Source organism: Akebia trifoliata, chromosome 6 (assembly GCF_017979445.1).
Source record: "Akebia trifoliata isolate Shusen 1 chromosome 6, ASM1797944v1, whole genome shotgun sequence".
NCBI classification, from domain to species: Eukaryota; Viridiplantae; Streptophyta; class Magnoliopsida; order Ranunculales; family Lardizabalaceae; genus Akebia; species Akebia trifoliata.
Genome location: NC_141380.1, coordinates 18678121 through 18700549, shown reverse-complemented (window position 1 = coordinate 18700549; position 22429 = coordinate 18678121). Strand labels below are relative to the sequence as shown.

General features: G+C 36.1%; 2 protein-coding genes across 7 annotated transcripts in view; one reads left to right on the top strand and one right to left on the bottom strand.

Moving 5' to 3' along the window:
* The first annotated feature begins 1096 nt into the window (after window positions 1–1096).
* On the top strand, window positions 1097–2735 carry LOC147400358 (phytoene synthase 2, chloroplastic-like). The gene is made up of 6 exons (XM_086444511.1): window positions 1097–1433; window positions 1543–1593; window positions 1677–1849; window positions 1937–2172; window positions 2252–2444; window positions 2533–2735. Exons 1-6 carry the CDS (start codon window positions 1097–1099, stop codon window positions 2695–2697), a joined length of 1155 nt encoding a protein of 384 aa, XP_086300637.1. The 3' UTR covers window positions 2698–2735.
* Window positions 2736–7941: 5206 nt separating this feature from the next.
* Window positions 7942–22429, bottom strand: part of LOC147400356 (L10-interacting MYB domain-containing protein-like) — a 40070-nt gene continuing 25582 nt past the window's right edge. For 2 of the 6 annotated variants that reach the window (XM_086446017.1, XM_086446016.1), the window contains 4 exons: window positions 10273–10628; window positions 9716–10174; window positions 8807–9265; window positions 7942–8709 (listed from right to left, as the gene is read on the bottom strand). In XM_086446017.1, the coding sequence (XP_086302143.1) occupies window positions 8149–8709; window positions 8807–9265; window positions 9716–10174; window positions 10273–10620 (1827 nt within the window). In that variant the 5' untranslated portion in view covers window positions 10621–10628 and the 3' untranslated portion in view covers window positions 7942–8148. Of the gene's footprint in view, window positions 8710–8806; window positions 9266–9715; window positions 10175–10272; window positions 10629–18413; window positions 18550–18822; window positions 19000–21817; window positions 21899–22429 lie in introns of those variants that run through there. The other 4 variants (XM_086446015.1, XM_086446021.1, XM_086446018.1 and 1 more) reach the window with 4 other exon arrangements.

The window sequence follows — 22429 nt, the reverse complement described above, 5'->3', positions numbered from 1 at the left end:
ATATTAATAAATAATTATATACGGAGTTAATGATGCATCTTATTGAAGATGAAATGACTTTGATAAATCAATTGGACAAGATGAAAAATTGAGTTTTAAAACCATGGATAGGGTTGGCAGAGTTTGGCATATGCTTCCTTCTTGGAGAAGGGCAATTAATTATTCATGAAATTATAGCTACATTACTTTTTATAATCAGTAGCAAATCTTCTATGGTACTGTTAGATGACATCAACCAAATGGTAAAAAATCAAAAATCCTAATAATCTAACTAGAACGTCTTCACTCGATCAATACTGAATTGACTAGTTATAAATATAAAATCATAGATCTATTTATTCAGGATACACAAATGCAAATGTTCATAAAAGATGTGCATTTGTTTATACTTAGGAAACAAATCTATCGTTCCGTGTCCGTAACATGTCAGTCGAGTATTCACCAACTATTTTTTAATTTTTTTTTTTCCTAATCTAATATAGGTCATGAATTTTGGAGGCCTGATCTGTAATTTTTCTAACCATATTTAAAACAGCACAACTGGACTATACTCCCTTTGTACCCATCTAACGAGTATCATAGAAATTCACAAATAATCACCCAAACAAAGTTGTGGGTCCAACTTTTCACCAATGAGGTATCTGATGACGGCAACTTCATCTCATACGTCTAACAGTTTCCAGGTGTCAATTAACAATAAAATTTTATATAAAAAACGACAAAAAGCATGAAGAATATAAATGGTATCTCAAAGGCTTCAGATTCTCTCATTCCAGTTTCAAGAAAAGACGACGCCCAACAAAAGGCTACCAGACAAATTGGCATCTTTTGTACAACACTCTCTTAGTCACACATAATCCACCTATGATTTGATCTTGACCATCTAATTGAGGCGCTGAACAGATGATGTAAAGATGGAGCGCTCATCCTGAGTCCATAAGTGATGATCAAAATGTATGATATATATATATATAGTACAACAGAAAGTTAATTCCTTCCTCTATAAAGAATCAACACAATTTTGTAACTTCTTTGATCTTTCTGTTGAAAACTGTTTAGTCCTTTCTTAACTTAGCTGGTGAGGATTAATTAGCAAATGTGTTCGACACTTTCACTTTCGTCTAAGACCTGCATCAGAGTGTGCAAAGATGTGGAATCGTCTTATGATGGTAAGATTAAATGCAGAAGAATTCAATTGCCCATCGTTCCAAAGACAAGAAACAGGAAGCATCCCAAGTTCCTTGAATTATCAAAATATGGCATCCCACACACTGAGCTAGGACTAAATGAAATCATAGATAAGCAATCACAGACCAGCAATTTAGCCATGATGAATGATTTCAGAAGACCTGCGTTTCATCCAACATTTTTAGAAGAAGCTTACAAACGTTGTCGATGCCTTTGTGCTGAATATGCTAAGACCTTTTACTTAGGTTCTTTCACTCACCATTAATTTCTTTCTCACCAAGCATATATACTCACAATTACATAATTAACAATCAGATTTATGTATGATTTGACTATTAATTGACCATATTTCAGGAACTTTATTAATGACCGAGGAACGTCAGAAAGCAATATGGGCTATTTATGGTAAATTGTTATAGCTGTATTTGATGATTAGCAAATAGGATTGAACTGGTATATATATGATGCAAATAAATGGGTTTAAACAGTGTGGTGTAGAAGGACGGATGAGCTGGTTGACGGCCCCAACGCCATCTATATGAGCACTGCAGTTCTTGATAGATGGGAGGAGAGACTTCTAGATATCTTCAATGGACGCCCTTACGATATGCTCGATGCTACACTAACTGATACTGTCTATCAATTTCCCATGGACATCAAGGTACTAAGAAAATTAATTTAATATCTTTTTTCATTGTACAAAGATTATTCTCAACTAAACAAGAAGTTTAAATTTTGAGTGTTGTAGCCCTTCAAGGACATGATTGAAGGAATGCGAATGGATACAAGAAAATGTCGTTACCAAAATTTTCAAGAGCTTTATCTCTATTGCTACTATGTGGCTGGAACGGTCGGCCTTATGAGCGTTCCTGTTATGGGAATTGCACCTGAATCTCCAACTTCTATCTACAAAATTTATGAAGCCGCACTCTATTTAGGCATCGGTAACCAACTTACTAACATTCTTAGAGATGTGGGAGAAGAGTAAGTCTATATTATATATCTTATTCTAGTTTGTGTTTCCTTTTTCAATTTTTTTTCTATAAAATTCTCCTCTTTACAGTGCTTTGAGAGGGAGAGTGTATCTACCACAAGATGAGCTTGCAGATTTCGGGTTATCCAATGAAGATGTTTTCTCGAGAAAGGTTTCTGATGGATGGAGGGAGTTCATGAAAAAGCAGATTACGAGAGCAAGGTTCTATTTCAACGAGGCCGAGGAAGGAGCTTCTCATCTTGATAAGGATAGCCGTTGGCCGGTATTTTCACTCACTTCCTAGCTAACACAATTTGAGATGTATTAATTTGGAGATATTCTTAATTAGATTGATTATTGGGGTGTTGCAGGTTTGGTCTTCATTGTTGTTGTATCGGAAGATCTTGGATGCAATTGAAGACAATGATTATGATAACTTGACAAAGCGGGCATATGTTGGGAGGACAAAGAAGCTTCTTATGTTGCCTTTGGCTTACACTAGAGCTGTATCAGTTCCTAACTTAGTTTTTCACTAAGTGTTATTGCTTGTATCTCCTTATTATCGATAAGTGATCACCAACACATACTTCAATGGAAAATTGGAGGAAACAAAATTTCTTTTTTACTATGAAATAACTCAATTGGCGCAGTTGTGTTAATGTAGTAGTTTCAATAGCTGATTAACAAAGAGAAAGTCAATAGAGAAGGTTTGTTCAAGTACAATAAGGTCAATTATAGACCCAACTAGAAGAATTGTGCCAGTTCAACGTTTTAAAAGAATGAGAGAACCCCCCTGGCCTACCCCCACCCCACCCCACCCGATCCCCAAAAATAAATGTGAATTGAGGCATTGAGAATAGATACGAACACACTTGCAGTGGCAAAACACAACATTAGACACAATCGAATGGAGGATTAGAATTTGTAAGAACAAAAAAAAATCACACTCCTTAGGATTAGTAAAATTACCAAATCAAGCATTAGAACCCGGTTCAATGAGTCCAATCTATAAATAAAAAAACTTCTCCCATACAAACTCCAAGGCACAAATCACATAAAAATACTTATCTCTTCCTCTCTCTTTTTTTGCTCTATAAATTTACTAAGATCTAACTTGATTGTCAGAAGCTCCTTGGTCAGCATCCTACTGGTGTCTTTCTAGATTAAGAAAGAATTACGACTGAAGATAAAGAAGCATCATTAGAGAAGATGATTGGAACTAAGAATTATTATCAGAAAATAAGATTGAAGTTGAGCATTTATTTGTATTTATTATACCATGTATCTCGAGGAATGTGATATTCGAAAAGCCCTCCTCCCCTACACAAATTCATTCAGTAAATACCAAATTTTTGGAATAAGACTTCAATGATGTAGATGAAAGCGCCCTCTATCCGCGGGGTGAGCGGATCCGCTTTTGACCCTTGAGGTTTAGGAATCGCCACCTAGTTATTACGGTCTAGGAACCGATCAATGACTCTAAACGGATAAAAAAACTAATCTAGAACAAAAAAAAATTGAATTCGGGGATCACGTTACGGGGTTGGAAGGTGTTAGGCACCAACCCCGCCCGGCCAAAGCCGATCTCTACTAACTTCCCAAATAAATTACATTGCTAAAAACCTAGATAAAAATAAATAAAAAAAATTTTATACCTTTCCGATAGCAAGGACTTTGTTCCCTCAGATCTAACAAAAATAGCTCCTTGTACCGTACTCCCTTACTTCGTTCTGTCTCCGGATATGATTTCGGATCTCCGAGGCAAGGTATCTCTTTATTTTTGGATCTGAACTCTTCAAGTTTGTTGCGGATTTTGGGATGTTTTTGGAAGGCTTTTAGGCGTTTCTTAGGCTAAAATCGAAGGAGGGATGTTAGGTAAGGAGTTGGGACTCCAAAACTAGGGTTTATGGGAGGCTAGGGGTGCTTTTAGACCTACTTCTCTTAGGGTTTATGATTTGATACGAAAATAGGGTGTGAGCACCTCTATTTATAGATTTTTTAGGGGTTGATTTTGATAGAGTTAGTATTTAATTAAAGTTCTTTTAATTAGAGTTGTGTTTTAGTTAGAATTGTTTTAGGTAGAATTGTGTTTTAATTAGAATTGTTTTAGGTAGAATTGTTTTTTAGTTAGAACTCTATTAGATAGAGTTATTTTTTAATTAGAACTCTGTTATGATTTTGACTTTTGGTCTTATTTGATTGACTTTTAATATTTTGACTTTAGTCTTACTTGATTGACTTTTAATATTTTGACTTCAGTCTTGCTTAATTGACTTTAATTTGGACTTTAGTCTTGCTTGATTGACTTTAATACCTTGACTTTAGTCTTGCTTGATTTACTTTTAATTTTTGGAGACCCCTCCTCCATTATTTCTTTAATTTTTTGGACCCCCAAATGGAGGGGTCCTTAAAGAAATATCCCACGAACCCTCAACAATTTTACTTGAAAGTCCGATTGATCGATTTTTTAGTTCCAATTTTTAAATTAATTTCATTAATGTTTCACTTTAATTATTTAATGTTTTATTTATTAATTTCAAAATTTTTAATTATGAAAATTGTGAAATTATCGTTTTGCCCCCAGAGAGGACTTTTCACGTTTTAAGTCGGTTTTTAATGTTCTAGGATGTTTTAGAATCGATTTTTCGTAAGGAATTCAATGGAAATATTGGTTTGTATTATTTATGAAATTTTTTGTGTGAAATGGTCGTGAACTTTATTAGGGGCATTTTCATAATTTTGTCGAATTCTGTTAAAATTGACGAAATGATTTATTTGGTTTCGATTTGTTGTTTGAGAGAGTTTTCCTAAGCGTAACATAGGCTCTAGGGTTGTTTTGAGGTTAGGGGTATTTTGATAATTTGGTAGTTTTTTTAGTGATTTTTATCGTGAAGTTTCTTTCTGGTCTGCAAGATGATGATTTGTAAAAGTGATTTACAAAAATTGGACGGTCCACGATTCTTCAACTTGTAAACTAGAGTTAGAAATTTCAAAATGAGCTGATTTGTTGTGAGGATGATCTCTTCACCGTAGAGATCATCCTCACAAAAAATCAGCATATTCCAAAACTTCTAACCCCATCAAAAGTGATTTAAAAAATGTTTGGCACCAAACTTGGCTTTAGGGTTGCCGAACCACTCCCATATATATATATATATATATATATATATATATATAATATATATATATATATAATATATATATATAAAATAATTATTTTAATAAATTTAATAAATTTTATAATTCTATTGAAATTTCGATATCATCTCCTCTTAAAAATGAACATATGATAAAGAAAATACCTACATAATATACAATCTAACATCCACATAAAGATGAAAGGTGTTTTGGCAATAAAGTAGTGATGATGAATTGATTTTGGTCTTTGTAGTAAAAATGAAGGGTATTTTGGTAAAGATGATGGGTATTTTAATAATTCTGTTTTATTTTTTAAGGTTAAGTTTGATTGAAAATTTGATTAAAAATGAAGGGTATCTTGGTAATTCTATTTTTTTTTTAAGGTTAAGTTTGGTTGAAAATTTAATTAAAGATGAAGGGTATTTTGATAATTAGTAAAGATAAAGGGTATTTTGATAATTGGTAAAGATGAAGGGTATTTTGATAATTTCATTTTATTTTTTAAGGTTAAGTTTGATTGAAAATTTGATTAAAGATGAAGGGTATTTTGATAATTCCTTTTTATTTTTTAAGGTTAAGTTTGGTTGAAATTTTGATTGAAAATAAATGGTATTTTGATAAAGTCGAAGGGTATTTTGATAATTCCTCTTTATTTTTTAAGGTAAAGTTTGGTTGAAATTTTGATTAAAGATGAAGGGTATTTTTGGAAGATGAAGGGTATTTTGGTAAATATGAAAGGTATTTTAGTAATCTCATTTCATTTTTTAAGGTTAAATTTAGTTGGAAATTTGATTAAAGATGAAGGGTATTTTGGTAATTATACTTGAACTGTTTTAATATTTTTGACTTCCAACAAAAGCCATTTGAAGAAGCCCTTCTTGGACGACTTCTTTTAGGAGCTACTTTTGGGCTTCAATTGAAATCTACAGGAGCCAAAAAAGCCCAAACGAACATCATTTATCTGGCTTTTTTGGCTTAAAAGCTAAAAAAGTGAAAAAAACTGGCTTCTGAAGCTGAAAAGAACAGGGCCTAACTCTCCAATGCGCTTCAAGGGTTGGCTCACCAATGAGAGACCTTCTTGGGTGTTGGAGCTTATGGGTTATTGTTATGTATCCACTTTTGGGGAAGGGTGTGAGATCATGGGCCTTATAATGAGTAATGAGCTTGGACTTGGACATGGGGATGGGCTTAGAAAAGGCTAAGCATTCGACTAAGTTGGAAGTTTGAATACGGGTTAGGCTTAGAAGTAGGTTTGGATGATGGGCTTTGGTATTGGAGATGGGTTTGGAATAGGTTAGGTTTTGGATCGGATGGGCTTAGGTTTGGGTTATAAGCTAGGTTTTAGGCTTGGATGGTAAAAAGGGGTTAATGATGCAATTATGCATGAGAATTTGCTAAATGACAATTGTTAAAAACCAATTGGCCAATTATTGGCCTTTTGGCTTTTATTTGGAACCAAAACTAAGACTTTTGAAAGTTTTTGGAGATGATTTTGAGTGGGCTCATGCAAATTAGGGTGTATACAATTTAATTATAATTTTTAGATGATATGTTACTTTTTTTAGCCTGTGTTTTTTGACAGTTTCGATTCGATTCCATTTATTTTGGAACCAAAAAGATATGATTATGGTTTTATGTGCCTTAAGATCTGAACCGGAACCAACCCATTGAAACCCCTAATAATAGGTTATATTATAAAGTAAAAAAAAATAAGAATATATTGCCAATAATTTGAAAGGACTGTCAATGAAAAAGATCATTTGAGCAAAGGGTTTTGATCTTGAGCCCACAAAATAGGGCAAAGCTTATGATTCTCAAGCTCTCACACACGCATGCTACCCAAGGGGACGTTTGTATGCTTCACAATCATAGATTTTTCATAAATATTATTTTTAAAGGATTTGATCAGTAGACTCATCCCGACCATTTATGTGTTGGATCCAACAGTTGGGATATAAAAAATGTATCCTGAGAAAATTATACAAATCTCTAAGATTAATCAACTGTTGAATCCCACATATACACCATCGGGAGTCTTATGTGAACCTATGAAGAATTCACTTTCACGAGTCCAAGGATCACAAACCTTTTCATAAATATTTAATTTTATGTTTCTGTGAAAAAGGTGTTGTCATTGCTTAGATGGTTAATGTGGTTTGCAGACAAAAAAATATTGTGGCTATGGTGAAAGGTGCCCTTGGTAATAATTGGGGTGCCTTTAACCCTACACATTAGATTATACAAAATAAAAATTCCAAGGATTCAAGAAAAAAAAAGGGGACTATCACTAAACTCCCAAATTTATTTAAAATTCGTTAATCAAAGGTTAAAGGTGAAAATATATCTTTTCTTTCTTAATATGTTAAAAGAGTAGTTAAAATTTTGTGCTATACTTTTTCTTCCATAATGATTGTAGGAATTAAAATAATCCTATAATCGATTTATATAAAGCCCAAATCTCATCCCTAACACTTCCCAGACAAGACTTGAGTCTGAGCTCTGCTTACCTAAGAAACCGCCCATTAATAATTGTATTACTTACCAGCTAGTACATATAACCCTAACTTGTCCAAGTAAAAGATGAGGGCCTATTACTTCTGTATCCAAGGATAGAGCACAATCCAATGCACCATACAACAATGTGATCACACAAGCACTATCTATCTAACTGTACAAAATGAGAAAATAACTGTTAAGTCCCATCCACACATTAAAAACATAGACCGATCTATAGTTTGCCAACACCATCCACAAAACCATGAAAAATGTCAAATATAATAATAAAAACACTGCCACAACTAGACAAACATGTCCTGTAAATAGTCCTAATAACACAAGGTCCCTAGACTTCAACCGCTGTCACCATACTTCTCATGTAGTTCCTCCAGCATCCTCTTTCTGTAAGTCTCATTCCTCACAAGGAAGATTTCTGCACCATGTCCATCCCGCTTCAAAATTTCAAATGCACGGTCTAGAAAATCAGGACTGAATCCTTCTACCTTCATGACCTCAGTATACAACTTCTTTGAGAAGGACAAACCATCAACTGACTTGACCAAGCCACCAATCTTTGCTTTTACAATGTCCATCACCTCCCTCACCACATCAGTGGTTCGTGGTTTCTTTCCATGTCCGCACTGTGTAGTAGGAGATAAACATCTTTTGACATCTTGGCTCATTCTGTCTACCCCATCATCAGTGTCATCTAGACTCTCATCCTCGTCAATCGGTGACAAGTCATCACTATCCTCTACACCCTCAGTGGGACCCGAGGTCATGTCAACATCAACTTCGACAAGAGCATTCATGTTATAGCTTCCAGTGATCTGATCATTGCCTATAATAATACCCAGCGACTCGTAATCCCATTTACATGCTCTTCCACGATAAGTCTTGAACTTTGGGTGTGCCTGTAACAAAACAAAAGTTTATCTATGAAAAAAACTTCATCCATTATATACATCTATTTATCATAAACTACGAAATTTGACTGAATTTGGGTGATACCATAATGAAGTCGTCCCAAGTATCATCGGGAGCAGTGACCATATTTTCATCTGAGTCCCAACTAAAACCACTATGGCCTCTCAGGGTACTGAACATGTGGTATTCAGTCCTAAGTGTTTTAAGCCGATTATCTATATGTTTCCTACACACGTCAACATCGAGTTGGTCTGCCAAAGCCTTACTAACAGCAGTGTAGGCTTGATCTTTAAAACCTTTGTCTCCTTTGTGACCCAACCTCACCTGCTCAACAAATGTTTCTATCATGCATTCATCCATTTCTCGAGTCCACCTAAGTTGCTTCGCTTTCCCCTTATTCTCTACTTCCGGAAGTGACTCACTCGAATCGAAACAACACATCGCAAAGCTTCCAGTGGCATAGTCATTGCCTACAATAACACCCAAAGATTCATAGTCCCATTTGCATGCCCTTCCACGGTAAGTCTTGAACTTTGGGTGTACCTGAGAATCATATAGAAGTTTTTAAGACAAACAGATCCTCATCCATATTTACATCAATCTATTGTAAGTTTACTTAATAGAGTTGCTATTGGCACCCCAACTTTTACTTATTACACCCCAATTGAAAATAAAGAAAATAAGTGAATGGTCGAGAGTAAGTAAAAGTTGGGATGCCAATAGAAGCTCTCTTTATTTTTCTTTCTATTTTTTGGGTTTAGGATTTTATGAGCCTGATCATAATTGTAAACAACTAATAAAATTGTTTGGGCAGATGTTAAAATGTTTTGTAATGTTGAGATTATAATTTGAGCCAAACCTTTGTAATGTTTTAAGTGTGTGTCTTAATCTTTAATTGGGGTGTGAAATAATTTGAGAAATTGGGGTGCAATAAGTAAAAGTTGGGTGCCAATAGCAGCTCACTTAATTAATTACATTGAATACGAATTATACCTTCAAGAAGTCATTCCATATAGCATCGGGAGCAGTGACCTTATTTTTTACTGGGTCCCAGCAAAATCCACTTTGCTCCCTTAAAGTACGGAACATGTGGTATTCAGTTCGAAGCGTTTTAAGCCGATTATCTATATGATTCCTGCATACATCAACACCAAGTTGGTCTGCCAAAGCCTTGCTAACAGAGTTATAGGCTTCATCTTTAAAACCCTTCTCCCCTTTGAGACCCAACCTAGCTTGCTCAACAAATATTCTTATCATGCATTCATCCATTCCTTGAGTCCACCTCAGCTGTCTTCCCTTCCCCTTGTGGTCTACTTCTAGCTGTAAGTCACTAGAATCAATATCTGTAATGGCTAGGGTTTCGGTCACGGGATCTTTGCCTAAAATAATACCCAATGATTCATAATCCCATTTGCATGCCCTTCCACGATAAGGCTTGAACTTTGGGTTTGTCTGTGAACAATATAGAGTTCATATGAAAATGAGATTATCATTCATGGTTAATAGCTAATTATGCTAAATTGACCAAATAAATTGAATTTGAACCATACCTTTATGTAGTCGTTCCATAAACTGTCTGAGGCAACAACCTTATTTTTAGCTGGATCCCAGACAAATCCACTATGCTCTCTAAGAGTAGTAAACATGCGGTATTCGGTCCGAAATGTTTTAAGTCGATGATCTATGTGCTTCTGACACACATCAACATCGAGCCGGTCAGCCAAAGCATTGATAACTGCTTTATAGGCATGATCTTTAAAACCCTTCTTCCCTTTGTGACCCAACCTCGCTTGTTCAAGAAATATTTCTATCATGCATTCATCCATTCCATAAGTCCACCTAATTTGTCTTCCTTTCCTTTTGTTGTCTACTTCTGCCTGTGAATCGCTAGAATCCATTCCAATGGCTGTAATTATCACCATTTTAGCAAAATAGGGTCAAACAAGATGGTCAAAGATGCTTAACTATGCATATATGCAAATAGATAAAGCAGGATAATTACAAAACTATAATGCATAGGTGATCTAAAAGGTAAAGACAACAATCATCATGCATATTATATCCCATTGGAAGTCGTCTTTATATTTCAAGCAGTTCGACCACGTTTCTTAGTTTCAAGTAGTCATCATACATCTGTTCTGCCTTCATACTCATTAACACTTTATGATGTGTGGTTAGAGTTTTTTCAGGTACATCTATTGCTTCTGCTGTTGTTGCCATCGTTGGTCTGGAGCTTTCAATCAATTACCAATGGATCAGTTGTACCGACCATGGTTTAAAATCACATTTCCATCCTACGTTCCAATTTTTCCAAATCCGAAACAATACCGAAACATTTGATACTTTCAATACATTTATGTTAGGTTCTAAAAGAAATCTTTTACAAAAGGCTGTGATCAAAGGGCATGTAATCAGTTTGAAAACATTGGGTTGATACAAACCAGTGTAACTCTCTCTCTCCCAGAGAAATCACCAAAACATTCTATATTTCGCTTTTCAATGTTTTTTCATAGGGGTGGCAATCGTAACACGACACAAAATTAGTGGGTTTGGATCATAATAGTATCAACCCATCTAACACAATTATTAAATTGGTCGAGTCTGGGTTAAGGAAGTCAACCCGCTTAACTTGTTTTGACACGTTGAGTTATTTTGTAATTGACATGTCATTTTAAATCATGTAACATAGGAGTTATCTTAAATATTAACAATAATTTAAGGGTTTGTTAAATTACCCATTTTTTTGCTAGAATTTCGTAGAACTTTCTCATTATACATTTTTCAAATTTTATGAAATATAAAAGGTGTTTTAAGATATTTTTCAAATAATTAATGGTTAAGCTTTTAGTTTGAGGAAGAAAAAACACTTTCCTTACTATGTTAATTATTTATTTATATTTGTATTTTTTTAAACTGAGTTTTTCATTGAAATCTAGAGGCCTATAGTGTTTGATTCCTAATATGGTGATTCAAGAGGGCAAAACAACCCCTAGTAAGACTTTAGGCTCATGATAATAAAAACACTTTCCCTACTAAGTAAAGGAAAGTTTTCTGGCCACATCACCTTATGGCATCCAAATACATGATCTAATGCCACAGAATTGTATAAGAACAGAATTCTATAAACTTTGAAAAACAAATTGCTAAAAGACTTGATACAAGCAACCTCCTACATGGAAAGTCATCAGCAAGTGACAGGATGTTCAAGTACTTTAGGCACTTTAACGAGACCATCTACTTTCTCAACCCACAATACCAATATTAGGAAATAAATTGATCATATAAGATAATTGGTCAAAATTTTGACATTAAACTTTTTTTTAACATTCTAAGAGAGACAAATGTACTAGCCGACTCGAGCTAAAACAATGGTATAGAGATAAATTCTGTAAAGAACTCCCATAACTTACCTTCCTTAAGAAGAATTGTAGAATTGTCAAGTCTCTAATTAAGAGCTTGGCAGATATATATAATAATAAAAAAGGTGAATAGACATATATGCCCTTACATAGGTGAATGGACATAAATATCCTTACACAGAAATAACATAATTAAACTACTACTATCTACTCTTTTCCAATACTCCCCCTCAAGTTGGAACAAATATATCAACTAACCCCAGCTTGATAAGATGAGAGTTAGAGATAGAAGGACCAACAGACTTTGTAAACATGTTGGCGAGCTAATTTGAAAAAGATACAAAGACTATCTGAAGGACACCAGATCGAACTTTCTCCCTGAGAAAGTGAATATCAACTTCTATATGCTTAGTTCGTTTATGAAGAACTGAGTCAGAGGCAAGCATAATAGCAGACTTGTTGTCGCAAAATAACGAGGAAGAACCAGAAGGAGGAAATCTCAATTCTGTTAGTAAAGATCGAAACCAGAGAAGCTCACATGTCTTAAGAGCCATAGCACGATACTCAGCTTCAGTAGAAGAACGAGAAACCACACTCTGTTTCTTACTTTTCCATGAGATAAGGTTACCTCCATGGAATGTACAGAAACCATAAGTAGATCTCCTATCAGTAAGAGAACCCGCATAGTCAGCATCAGTGAAACATGACAAATGTGGTTGAGCAGTAGAGGAGTAGAAAAGCCCAAAACCAGGACGTGACTTCAAGAAGCGAAGAATACGAAGAACTGCCTCAAGATGAGATGTACGCGGAGCATGCATAAATTGACAGACTACACTAACCGCAAAGGTCAAATCCGGTCTAGTATTAGTCAAATAAATCAGACGACCTACAAATCTCTGATAAGAAGCATGATCAGATAATAGATCACTAGATTCGATATGAAGTCGATGATTCTGATCCATAAGAGAAGAGGTAGGACGACAACCAAGCATACAAGTATCCTAAAGAAGGTCTAATTTGTATTTGCGCTGAGATAGCGAAATACCATGTCGAGAGCGAGTTACTTCTATCCCCAAGAAGTACTTGAGAGGACCCAAGTCCTTAACCTCAAAGGCACGACCCAATATTATCTTCACCCTGTCAATCCACTGTGCATCATCTCTTGTCAGGATAATATCATCTACATACACTAGAACAATGGCACATCGACCATCCAATTCTCAATGAACAAAGCAAATATGATCTGAGTGGCATCTAGTAAACTCCATAAACAGAATAACTTCTAAAAAACACTGAAACCAATCTCGCGGGGACTGTTTCAGACCATACAGAGATTTGAGAAGGCGGCATACCTTCCCACAATACTCCCCTTGAAGACGAAACCCAAGAGGAGGGTCCATATATATAACCCCATTTAAAAATGCGTTCTTCACATCGAGTTGATGAAGGGGCCATGAATGACAAGCAGCTAAAGAGATAAGAAGACGAACAATGGAAAGTTTGGCGACATGAGCAAAGGTGGTACCAAAGTCCTTCCCTGGAGTCTGCGTAAATCCCTTTGCAACAAGTCGTGCCTTATACCGGTAAATAGTGCCATCTGCGAGGTATTTCACCGTAAATACCCATTTACAACCATCGGTCCGCTCCCCAGATGGAAAGGTAACAAGTTCCCAGGTATTATTTTTTTGCAAAGCATCCATCTCAACAGTCATAACTCTAGTCCACTGAGGATCTTGCAAAGCCTCTAATACAGATCGAGGAACTCGAATAGAATCAATGAGAGCAAGGTAGGCCTGATAAGAAGGAGAAAGACCCTGATAGGAAACAAACTGGGCAATGGGATGATCAGTAACACACCCTCGCTTACCTTTGCGAAAAGCAATAGGCAAATGAGAGTAAGAAACAAAAGGAATAGGAGCAGGTATAAGTGTAAGAGTAGGAAATGATATACCTGAGTCCAAGGAGGAGGTTGGGAAGGGTAGAGATGGACGAGGGCGACGAGTGTAGACCTGAAACTCTGACGGGGGTGAAGGAAAGATTGGAGAGGGTAGCACTATAGATGATGGGTCCTATGAAGAAAAAGATTCCTGCAAAGTAGTAGTACGAAAATATGGAATATTTTCAAAGAATGTAACATCAAGAGAATGTATGACACGGTGAGAAACCGGATCATAACACCGATACCCCTTGGACATAGTTGAATAAGCCAAGAAGACGCACCGAATGGCTTTATCATCTAATTTAGTACGAGTGGGAGTCCTATCTTGAACAAAGCATGTGCACCCAAAGACTCTAGGAATAATGGGGAAGAGAGTACGGTTGGATTGAAGGACATAATGAGGTACTTGTCCCCCTAAGGTGCGACTCGGAACACGGTTAATAAGAAAAGCCGCAATTAGAACTGCCATATTCCAATATGCCTTAGGAACATGCATGCCTCGAAGAAGACACCTGACTGTATTCATGAGATGGCGATTCTTACGTTCCGCCACCCCATTTTACTCAAGAGTGTATGGACATGTCAACTGATGGAGCATATCATTCTCATGAAGATGGGAACGAATTCCATCCGAAATATATTCCCCCCCATTATCTGACCTGAGAGATTTAACAATAATGTTGTACTGAGTTTGAATCATTTTAAGAAAATTAACAAAAATGAGATGCACCTCAGAACAAGAATGCATTAAATAAACCCAAGTGCAACGAGAATAATCATTTATAAATGTAACATAGTATCTATGACCATTAAATGCAGTAATAAGGGAAGGCCCCCAAACATCAGAATGAATTAAATCAAACATTGCATTAAACTGATGCAGACGAGGAATATACGTGGTATGAGTGTGTTTAGAGAGTTCACACACAGAGCACTGAAATTTGTGCCCACTACAAGAAGTTTTTAAAGCAGGAAATAAAGAACATAAATGCTAAAAATTGGCATGTCCTAAAGCGAGCATGCCATAGATCTAAAAACTGAGATGAAAAAGTGTGACTCTCAAAAGATGGAAGCACATAAGCTGGAGCCGCAATCGATTGAGGTGCAAACATATACAACCCATCCTTCTCATACCCTTTGCCAAAAATCCTCCTCGAAACCAAGTCTTGAAAAATACAGTGAGTAGGAAAAAAGGTTACAGAACAATTTAAAGATTTAGTAATGCTACTCACAGATAAAAGATTAAGAGATAACTGAGGGACATGAAGTACAGAGTCAAGGGAAAAATTGGGGGATAATGAGATAGTACCCTTGTTGTGGATAGGTGTAAGAGACCCATCAGCAAGACAAACCTCCCTATGAGTAGTAGGAAAAATAAAGGATGTAAAATGGCTAGACTTACCAGTCATGTGATCAGAGGCGCCAGAATCAATTGCCCATGTCAGAGGAGCAGAGCCAGACTGAGTAGCATGAAGGGCAGAGGATGTACCTTGAGATGTAATAACTGACACAACAGTCAAGGATGATGGAATGTGAGCCTAGATCTGATCTCGTACAATGGTTGTAATCTGAGTCTGGAGAAGATGCAAATCAATGGTACCAGGAGTCGCTTGAGAAACTGATGCAGATTCAATAGTAGCAGCACGAGGAAAAGGTTGCACCACAGAAGACTGTCCAACAGAAGATCTCAAAAAGTGGGGATAAAGCTGAAAGCAACGGGTCTTCTCATGTCCTACCTTCTCACAATGACTGCAAGTAAGGCCACTCCTTTTACCACGTCCACGGCCTCCACGGGCTCTACTGCCATGTTCTTGAGTACGAGAGTCGGAGAACCCTGAGTTGGCTGCTAGAGCCATTTGATCTGTGGCGGGAGCTGAGATAATTCCCGAGACCTGAGTTTGAGAAGAAACTACACGGCGACGACGCTCATCACTATCAATGGTTGCAAATGTCTCAAATAAAGATGGTAAAGGAGTGGTGTTAAGTATCTGTGTCCGAAATACTTCAAACTCAGGACGTAGACCCATGAGGAACTGGTATGTCTGATGTCTACCAATCCGCTTAACCACATACCCAGCAACTTCTTCAGACAACTCAGTCATAGACTCATAGTGCAAGAGCTCCTCCCAACGGGATTGAAGGAAACCAAAGTAATCTGCTACACTCTGAGAGCCTTGGGTAGCTTGAGTAATATCTTGATACAGCTCATAAATCCTCGAGTCATTTAAAGCATGCGCATATGTCTAAGTGAGGGCTGACCACAAAAAAGAGACAGTTTCATGGTACATGAACATGGTATAGATGCACTGCTCCATAGAGTTAAATAACCATCTGAGAATGGTACAGTTATCGATTTCCCATTGTTCAAATTTGGGATCAGTGGGGGGTGGCTTAGGGATGGTGCCCAATAAACAACCGGATTTACCTCTACTCCCTAAATAAAGTTACACAGACCGAGACCAGGACTGAAATTTACGACTATCTAACAAAGAAGTAGTAATCTGTTGTGCTGAAGAATTTCCCCCAAGAGCAGTGTGGGAGTCTTTTATCTCATGAGTAGGTGTCATGGCTTACGCTAAACAAGAAGCGACGATACTTGTGAATTGAAGAGAGATCTCGTCGAAAAAACAAAAAACTATCGAGAATCAAAAAATAGGAAGACGTTGTCGTTGATCCCACACAGCACTATAGTTGCTGTCATTACTGCTGTCATTGAACCCACACAGCACTATAGTTGTTGTCACTAGTGTTGTAGGCCTCCTAAAGAGGTTTCCTTACTGTCGAAGGTCATTAAGGCACCCTAGGTACTGTCGTGGGCCTCCCAAAAATATTTCCCTGCTTGCCGTAAGTCGCTAAACAACAACCAAATAGTTGTTGTTTTAGTTAGAGATCACAGACAGCCCTTTATTCACTGTCGTGGGTCTCTAAGGCACCCTAGATGATATCATAGGCCTCCCAAATAGGTCTCTCTGCTGTCGAAAGTTACTAAATAGCACCCAGATAGTTGCTGTTGTCGTCGCAGATCACAGATAGGCCTATGGTTTCTGTTCCAAGGTCTGTCGCAGGTTTCTAAACAGCACAAACAGTAGTCCAGTCGGTGTTGTAAGCTTCTAAACTGCTGTCGAAGGCTTCTAAATAGCCCTCAGTTGATTATGTTGATGTCATAGATCAAAAACAGTAATACAGTTGCTGTTGTAGGCCTCTAAACTCCACCACAGTGTTGGGCTTTGTGGAGCCTAGTTATATTTTGATCCGGTTGACGACCTGACCCGACCCAAATAATGTTTGCGTGGTATTTTGATGGGATATTTTCTGAGGCTTAATCCATGGAGTGGAAGCTTGGGCTGATAGGCCCAAGCTGGAGCGCTCATGGATAAGCTTTCTGGGGGTCCAGGGGGCAACGCCCCCGGGAAAAATTTTTGGGGCCCGTTTTGTAACCCATTGTGTATCTTGTGCGCGATATATAGAAGCCATTTTTGGTGATTAGGGTTTTTTAAGGTTTTGGTTGTCGTCTTTGAGACTGGAGCCGCACTTTTGTAATTCTTCTCGAAATAGTGAAATCTCTACAACTCCGTGGACGTAGGCAAATTGCCGAACCACGTAAATACTGTCTTGTGCGTGTGATTGTTTTTCTTTTTCGACGTGTGTTTTTTCTCTATTTCTTGTTTCTCACAGGTTGGGAATTTCGGGTTGAATTCCCTACACACAGTGGGTTCTATTGATATCGCAGGCAGAAATAGGGACCTAACAGTCCAACCAAAGGCTAACGATAAAGAAAATAGGGCTTACTAGGGCATAGAACACAGCGCAGATAATTATCGCAGCTTGTGATCAAACCCTAACGATACAGGAAAAAAAAAACCCAAAAGGGTGATTCCTTAATGAGGCTGCTTTAGATTAGTAGATTTTTCCTATAAAATAGAGAAGAGAAAAAAAGAAAAGGAGAACCAAGAGAGTTAGGCGTTAAATCCTAAAGGCTCTGATACCAAGAAGAATTGTAAAATTGTCAAATCTCTAATTAAGAGCTTGACAGATATATATAATAATAAAAAAGGTGAATGGACATATATGCCCTTACATAGGTGAATGGACATAAATGTCCTTACACAGAAATAACATAAAAATAACAGAATTAGACTACTACTATCTACTCTTTTCCAATAGCTTACAATAATGAATATATTCCAGATTTCTAATAATTTTTAAATGAACAAATGGGAAACGAATTTTTCAAGGTATTTGGAAAAAAAACATGGATTGAATAGTTGCAAAAATGATCCAAGATATAAAGGAAAGAATAAAAAAGTAATAATCTATAAATAAATGCCTTTCCAAGTCTTAAGTAGTCCATCATGATATATATCTATCTCTGCCAGTATGTTGAAACCTCTACCTTTTACGTGCAGTCCCTTGTATTGTCACCTGCATTGCCTAGTCTCTTCTAAAAGGTTGAAGTACCCTGACCGAACAATCTTTGGGTTCTCACATTCCATTGACTCTTGTGCATCGCTTACATTTATTTTCTTCCTCTATTGCAAGATAATGATTAAGCATATATTAAATCATTAATTTTATGCTTTCCTATTGAAAATTTTCTTGTAGAAAAAGTATGATAAATATGGAAAATTATTGTCTTATGTCTATGATATACCACAAGCCATCCCATCACATAATCGGTCTGTATCCATATCATCATATAAAATAATTAAGTTCTTCTAAAGGATTTAAAATAGTGTCAAATCCAATCCTATTTTCCGGGTTTGCCAAATCTTATACATTGTACCCAAGTCAAAATTTGATACCCATAATTGTGTTTGTGCAAATTGTCACAAATTTGACCCTGCTTGGTACGCTCACAAGTAACAGCAAAATCACAAAAATTCGTGATGGTTTGCGAGGAAGAAAGTCTGCATAGAATTTGGTAGCAGTTTCTTCAGAGGATCCACAAACTTGAAAGGCAATGATGGGCAGCCAAGCACCTGTAAAAGTTTGTGATCATCTACAGAGCAGAAATCAAGCATCAGCTAAAACCTAATCACCCGCGAAAGATTTATTACTGCGAATTCCAGGTGTACCAAGCAAAGGCAATATTACAAATTATTTTAAACTCATAATCTAGTTTTAAATTTTGGTTTTTGAATTATATTTTCGAATTGGTGGTTCACAAAGTGAAAAAAATCACCATTTTTTAATGTGTGCGGGTGGGGTGGGGACAAACGGATGATGAAGAGAATGCAGATGAGGATCATGATTTTATAAGAGGTGAAAAAGGCACTAGACGTAGCATTGTGGGCCTTATCATCTCGCCTACCCTAGCAATTAAAAATGCTTTACAAAATAAAGGCGTTAAAAAGATATTTTCTTTCAATAACATCATATAAAACTATACTAAACTTTAAAAAAAAAAAATAATGAGGCATGTACATATTCAAAAATTTTAAAAAAAAAAAAGGCCTAATGAACAAAAGGTGTGCCTAGACGGCAGCTCCCTCATCGCCTAGGCGTGCCTAGCCCTTTTGATAACCTTGATGGTATGAGAGTTCATGATTTGAGATGTAGATAGGCTTGCCGACACTTATATCACTGTCTATGATTGAGTTAAGAAACGTCGAAGAAATAAATCAGCAACATTAACTGAGTCAAATCTATTTGACTGAGTCAACTCGATCCAATCTTTGACCGATCCTCAAGACCTATTCCAACTTCTCTTAGGACTCTTTCTTTTATTGAGTTTATATTTTTTAAGTTGCTTAAGTAGTAGTAGTTAGTTTCTATTTTAATTTTAGAAAGTTTTTTTTCCTAGCTAGTTTCTAATTTGTTTTATGTTTAAAATTTGTTTTTATTCTTTAGGTTATAATTATTAGTCTTTTAAGATGTCCAAATTGAGTTCTAATAGAACTAGAAGGTTAGTGATATGTTATAGATAGATAAAGAAATTACTTTTTAGTGTTTTAAAAAATTTCTAAGCTGTTATGAAGGAGTTATCTATATAAGAAGCTTCAATAAACAAATTCGGAGTTAGTTTTTTTTTAAGATTGATTAATAAAAGAAAAATAAGAGATTTTTTCCCTTTCTTTGTTTTTTTTATTTTGAACCTGATATTGGTTCTTAATTTTAGTATTTGCGATTGATTTCCATCAATCTCAAACCTATATTGAAGTTTCTAGTCTATTTTGTTAGACATAGAGATTCTTCATTACTCTTAATTCTTGGGATTTCACCTTTGATGAATTTTTAGATTTTGAAGTTTGAAGTTGAATAATATTATGGCTTTATGATTTTGTCAATAGTATGTTTTATATATGAAATGAACATTTTTTATATTTTTCATTTTTAATAATGGACATTTTGATTTTTTATCTTCCCGATTTTGCCAACTTTTGCCCCCTTTTTTCAATTTTTTCCCTCAGCATTACTCCCAAACCTCGACTTTGACACTATGGTTAGCATTGGCAACCATACTGCAGATCTAACAAAGCTTATGTCATGAGTGAATTCATAAAGTTGTGAGTGGAACTCCTTTAATCAAATAAGTATAGATCCCTAGTGGTAGGCAATGACCATTGTTATGACAAACTTGGGGAAATTCACGTGTGATGCATGCAAAGCTTAAATCATGGAGTCGTCATATCTTTCTTGACTAATAGAAGTTTTTCTAAATAATAAAAGTTTTTTAGATAAAAATACTAAAAAGGTATGTCCATTGGTGGAGTGTGGTAGTGGAGGATATTGTGATAGAGGTTTTTTCCACTATGTACGTCATGTAAGCTCTATCAAAGGAGTTTCCTTGAGAATTCTCAGGAGTTTTTGGACCAACCAATACGAGACTATAATCTTAATTTTAGGAAAAAATGGGTAACACAACCTACTTATTTGAATGCCCCTTGGTGCCTAGAGATGTTATTAAGTTTTCCTTAAGAAAAAATGTGAGAAATGATTGACGAATTATGAACCATTTTGAGGATGAGTAGGGATCCTGTCAGGCGTCCCATTCCTAACCAAGGTCAGGTGGCACCCCATTTTATGCCACATGGAATTTTTGGGGACCCATTGATCATATGGATAGGTGGTCCATCCCTTGGTCAACCAACGTACCAAAAATCATAGTGTTTGATAACTTGTATCCACTAGATCTAATCTCTTGAAAAATAATTTAATCCAACAATTAGAAATTATTCTTAAGACAATCCTATAATCAATGGATGCACATCACCAATCAAACTGATCTTTTGTGTGTAGATTCACCAAGGGATGGACCACATATCCATACGGTCATTGAGTCACCAAAAATGCCATGTAGCATAAATGGGGTGCCACCTGACCTTGGTAAGGAATGAGACACCTGACTAGATCCTTACTCTTTGAGAATTTCTTCATCATAAATTGGCTCATGACCTTCAATTTGAATGTGGCTGGTTTACATGGTCAAATGATCGAGATAGCTCAAAGCTAAGCAGATTGAATAGATTCAACACCTTAGGTTTGTGGGAGGAATACTTCTCATCGAATAGCCAAATAATTGTCACAAGGCTTGTGCCAAGTGATGTCTCAATTGTCCCATTCCTTTTCTCCACTTTGAAAATGTGTGGGCATGGTTCAAAATCTCATTTTGTTTTGTACTATTTCATATGAAACGTTGCATTTTTTTCTAAATCCCGAGACGAAACATGCTTGAAACCAAAAAAAAATGCAAAGTTTCAATGGTTTTCATGGAAAATCAAAAAAAGAATGAAAGTGGGGAGAAAAGAAGAATAACGAAGGAATAGAGAGGGGAGAAAGAGACAGAAGGAGAGGTACCTGGGTGAGGTCGTCGGAATTACATCACCAGATTCATTGATTGTGGTAACTTCTTCTTCTTCAGTTTTTTTTTCCTCTCCTCTGAAAAACGTAGGGATTACAACAATTTTCACGATTTCATGACCTTGACTTTAGTCTTCTAGAAGACTAAGGTTATTTAGATTAAAAAACTCATATTTTCATAAATATTTGAGAAACCCTATGTGTTCTAACTGATGATATGCCCCTTGACCATTCTTATATGAAAGACTTTCTTTAAAAGGTTCGCAATGTTTCGATTTTTGAAAAAAATTGAAACACCGAATCAAAACAAGATTTTCAACCATGTGTGTAGTAAGGCATACGAAATTTGTAAAAAAAATAAGTGGGGGAGTGGCAATTCTCTTTCTTTTGGAGGAACAATGGCAGTTTGTTTTTGAAAGAGTTGCCAAGGCTTAAGGAAAGATTTAAATTATGGAAGATGGCGAAATTTTGAATGATTGGTCAAAAACAGTAGAGTTTGGCAATATTGATTTATTGGATAGGGAGAAGTACAAGTCTAATCTTTCTTCGAAAAATAGCTAAAAACAAAAAAATGAAGGTGAGATGGCCAAGAAAAGGAGAAAACAATAC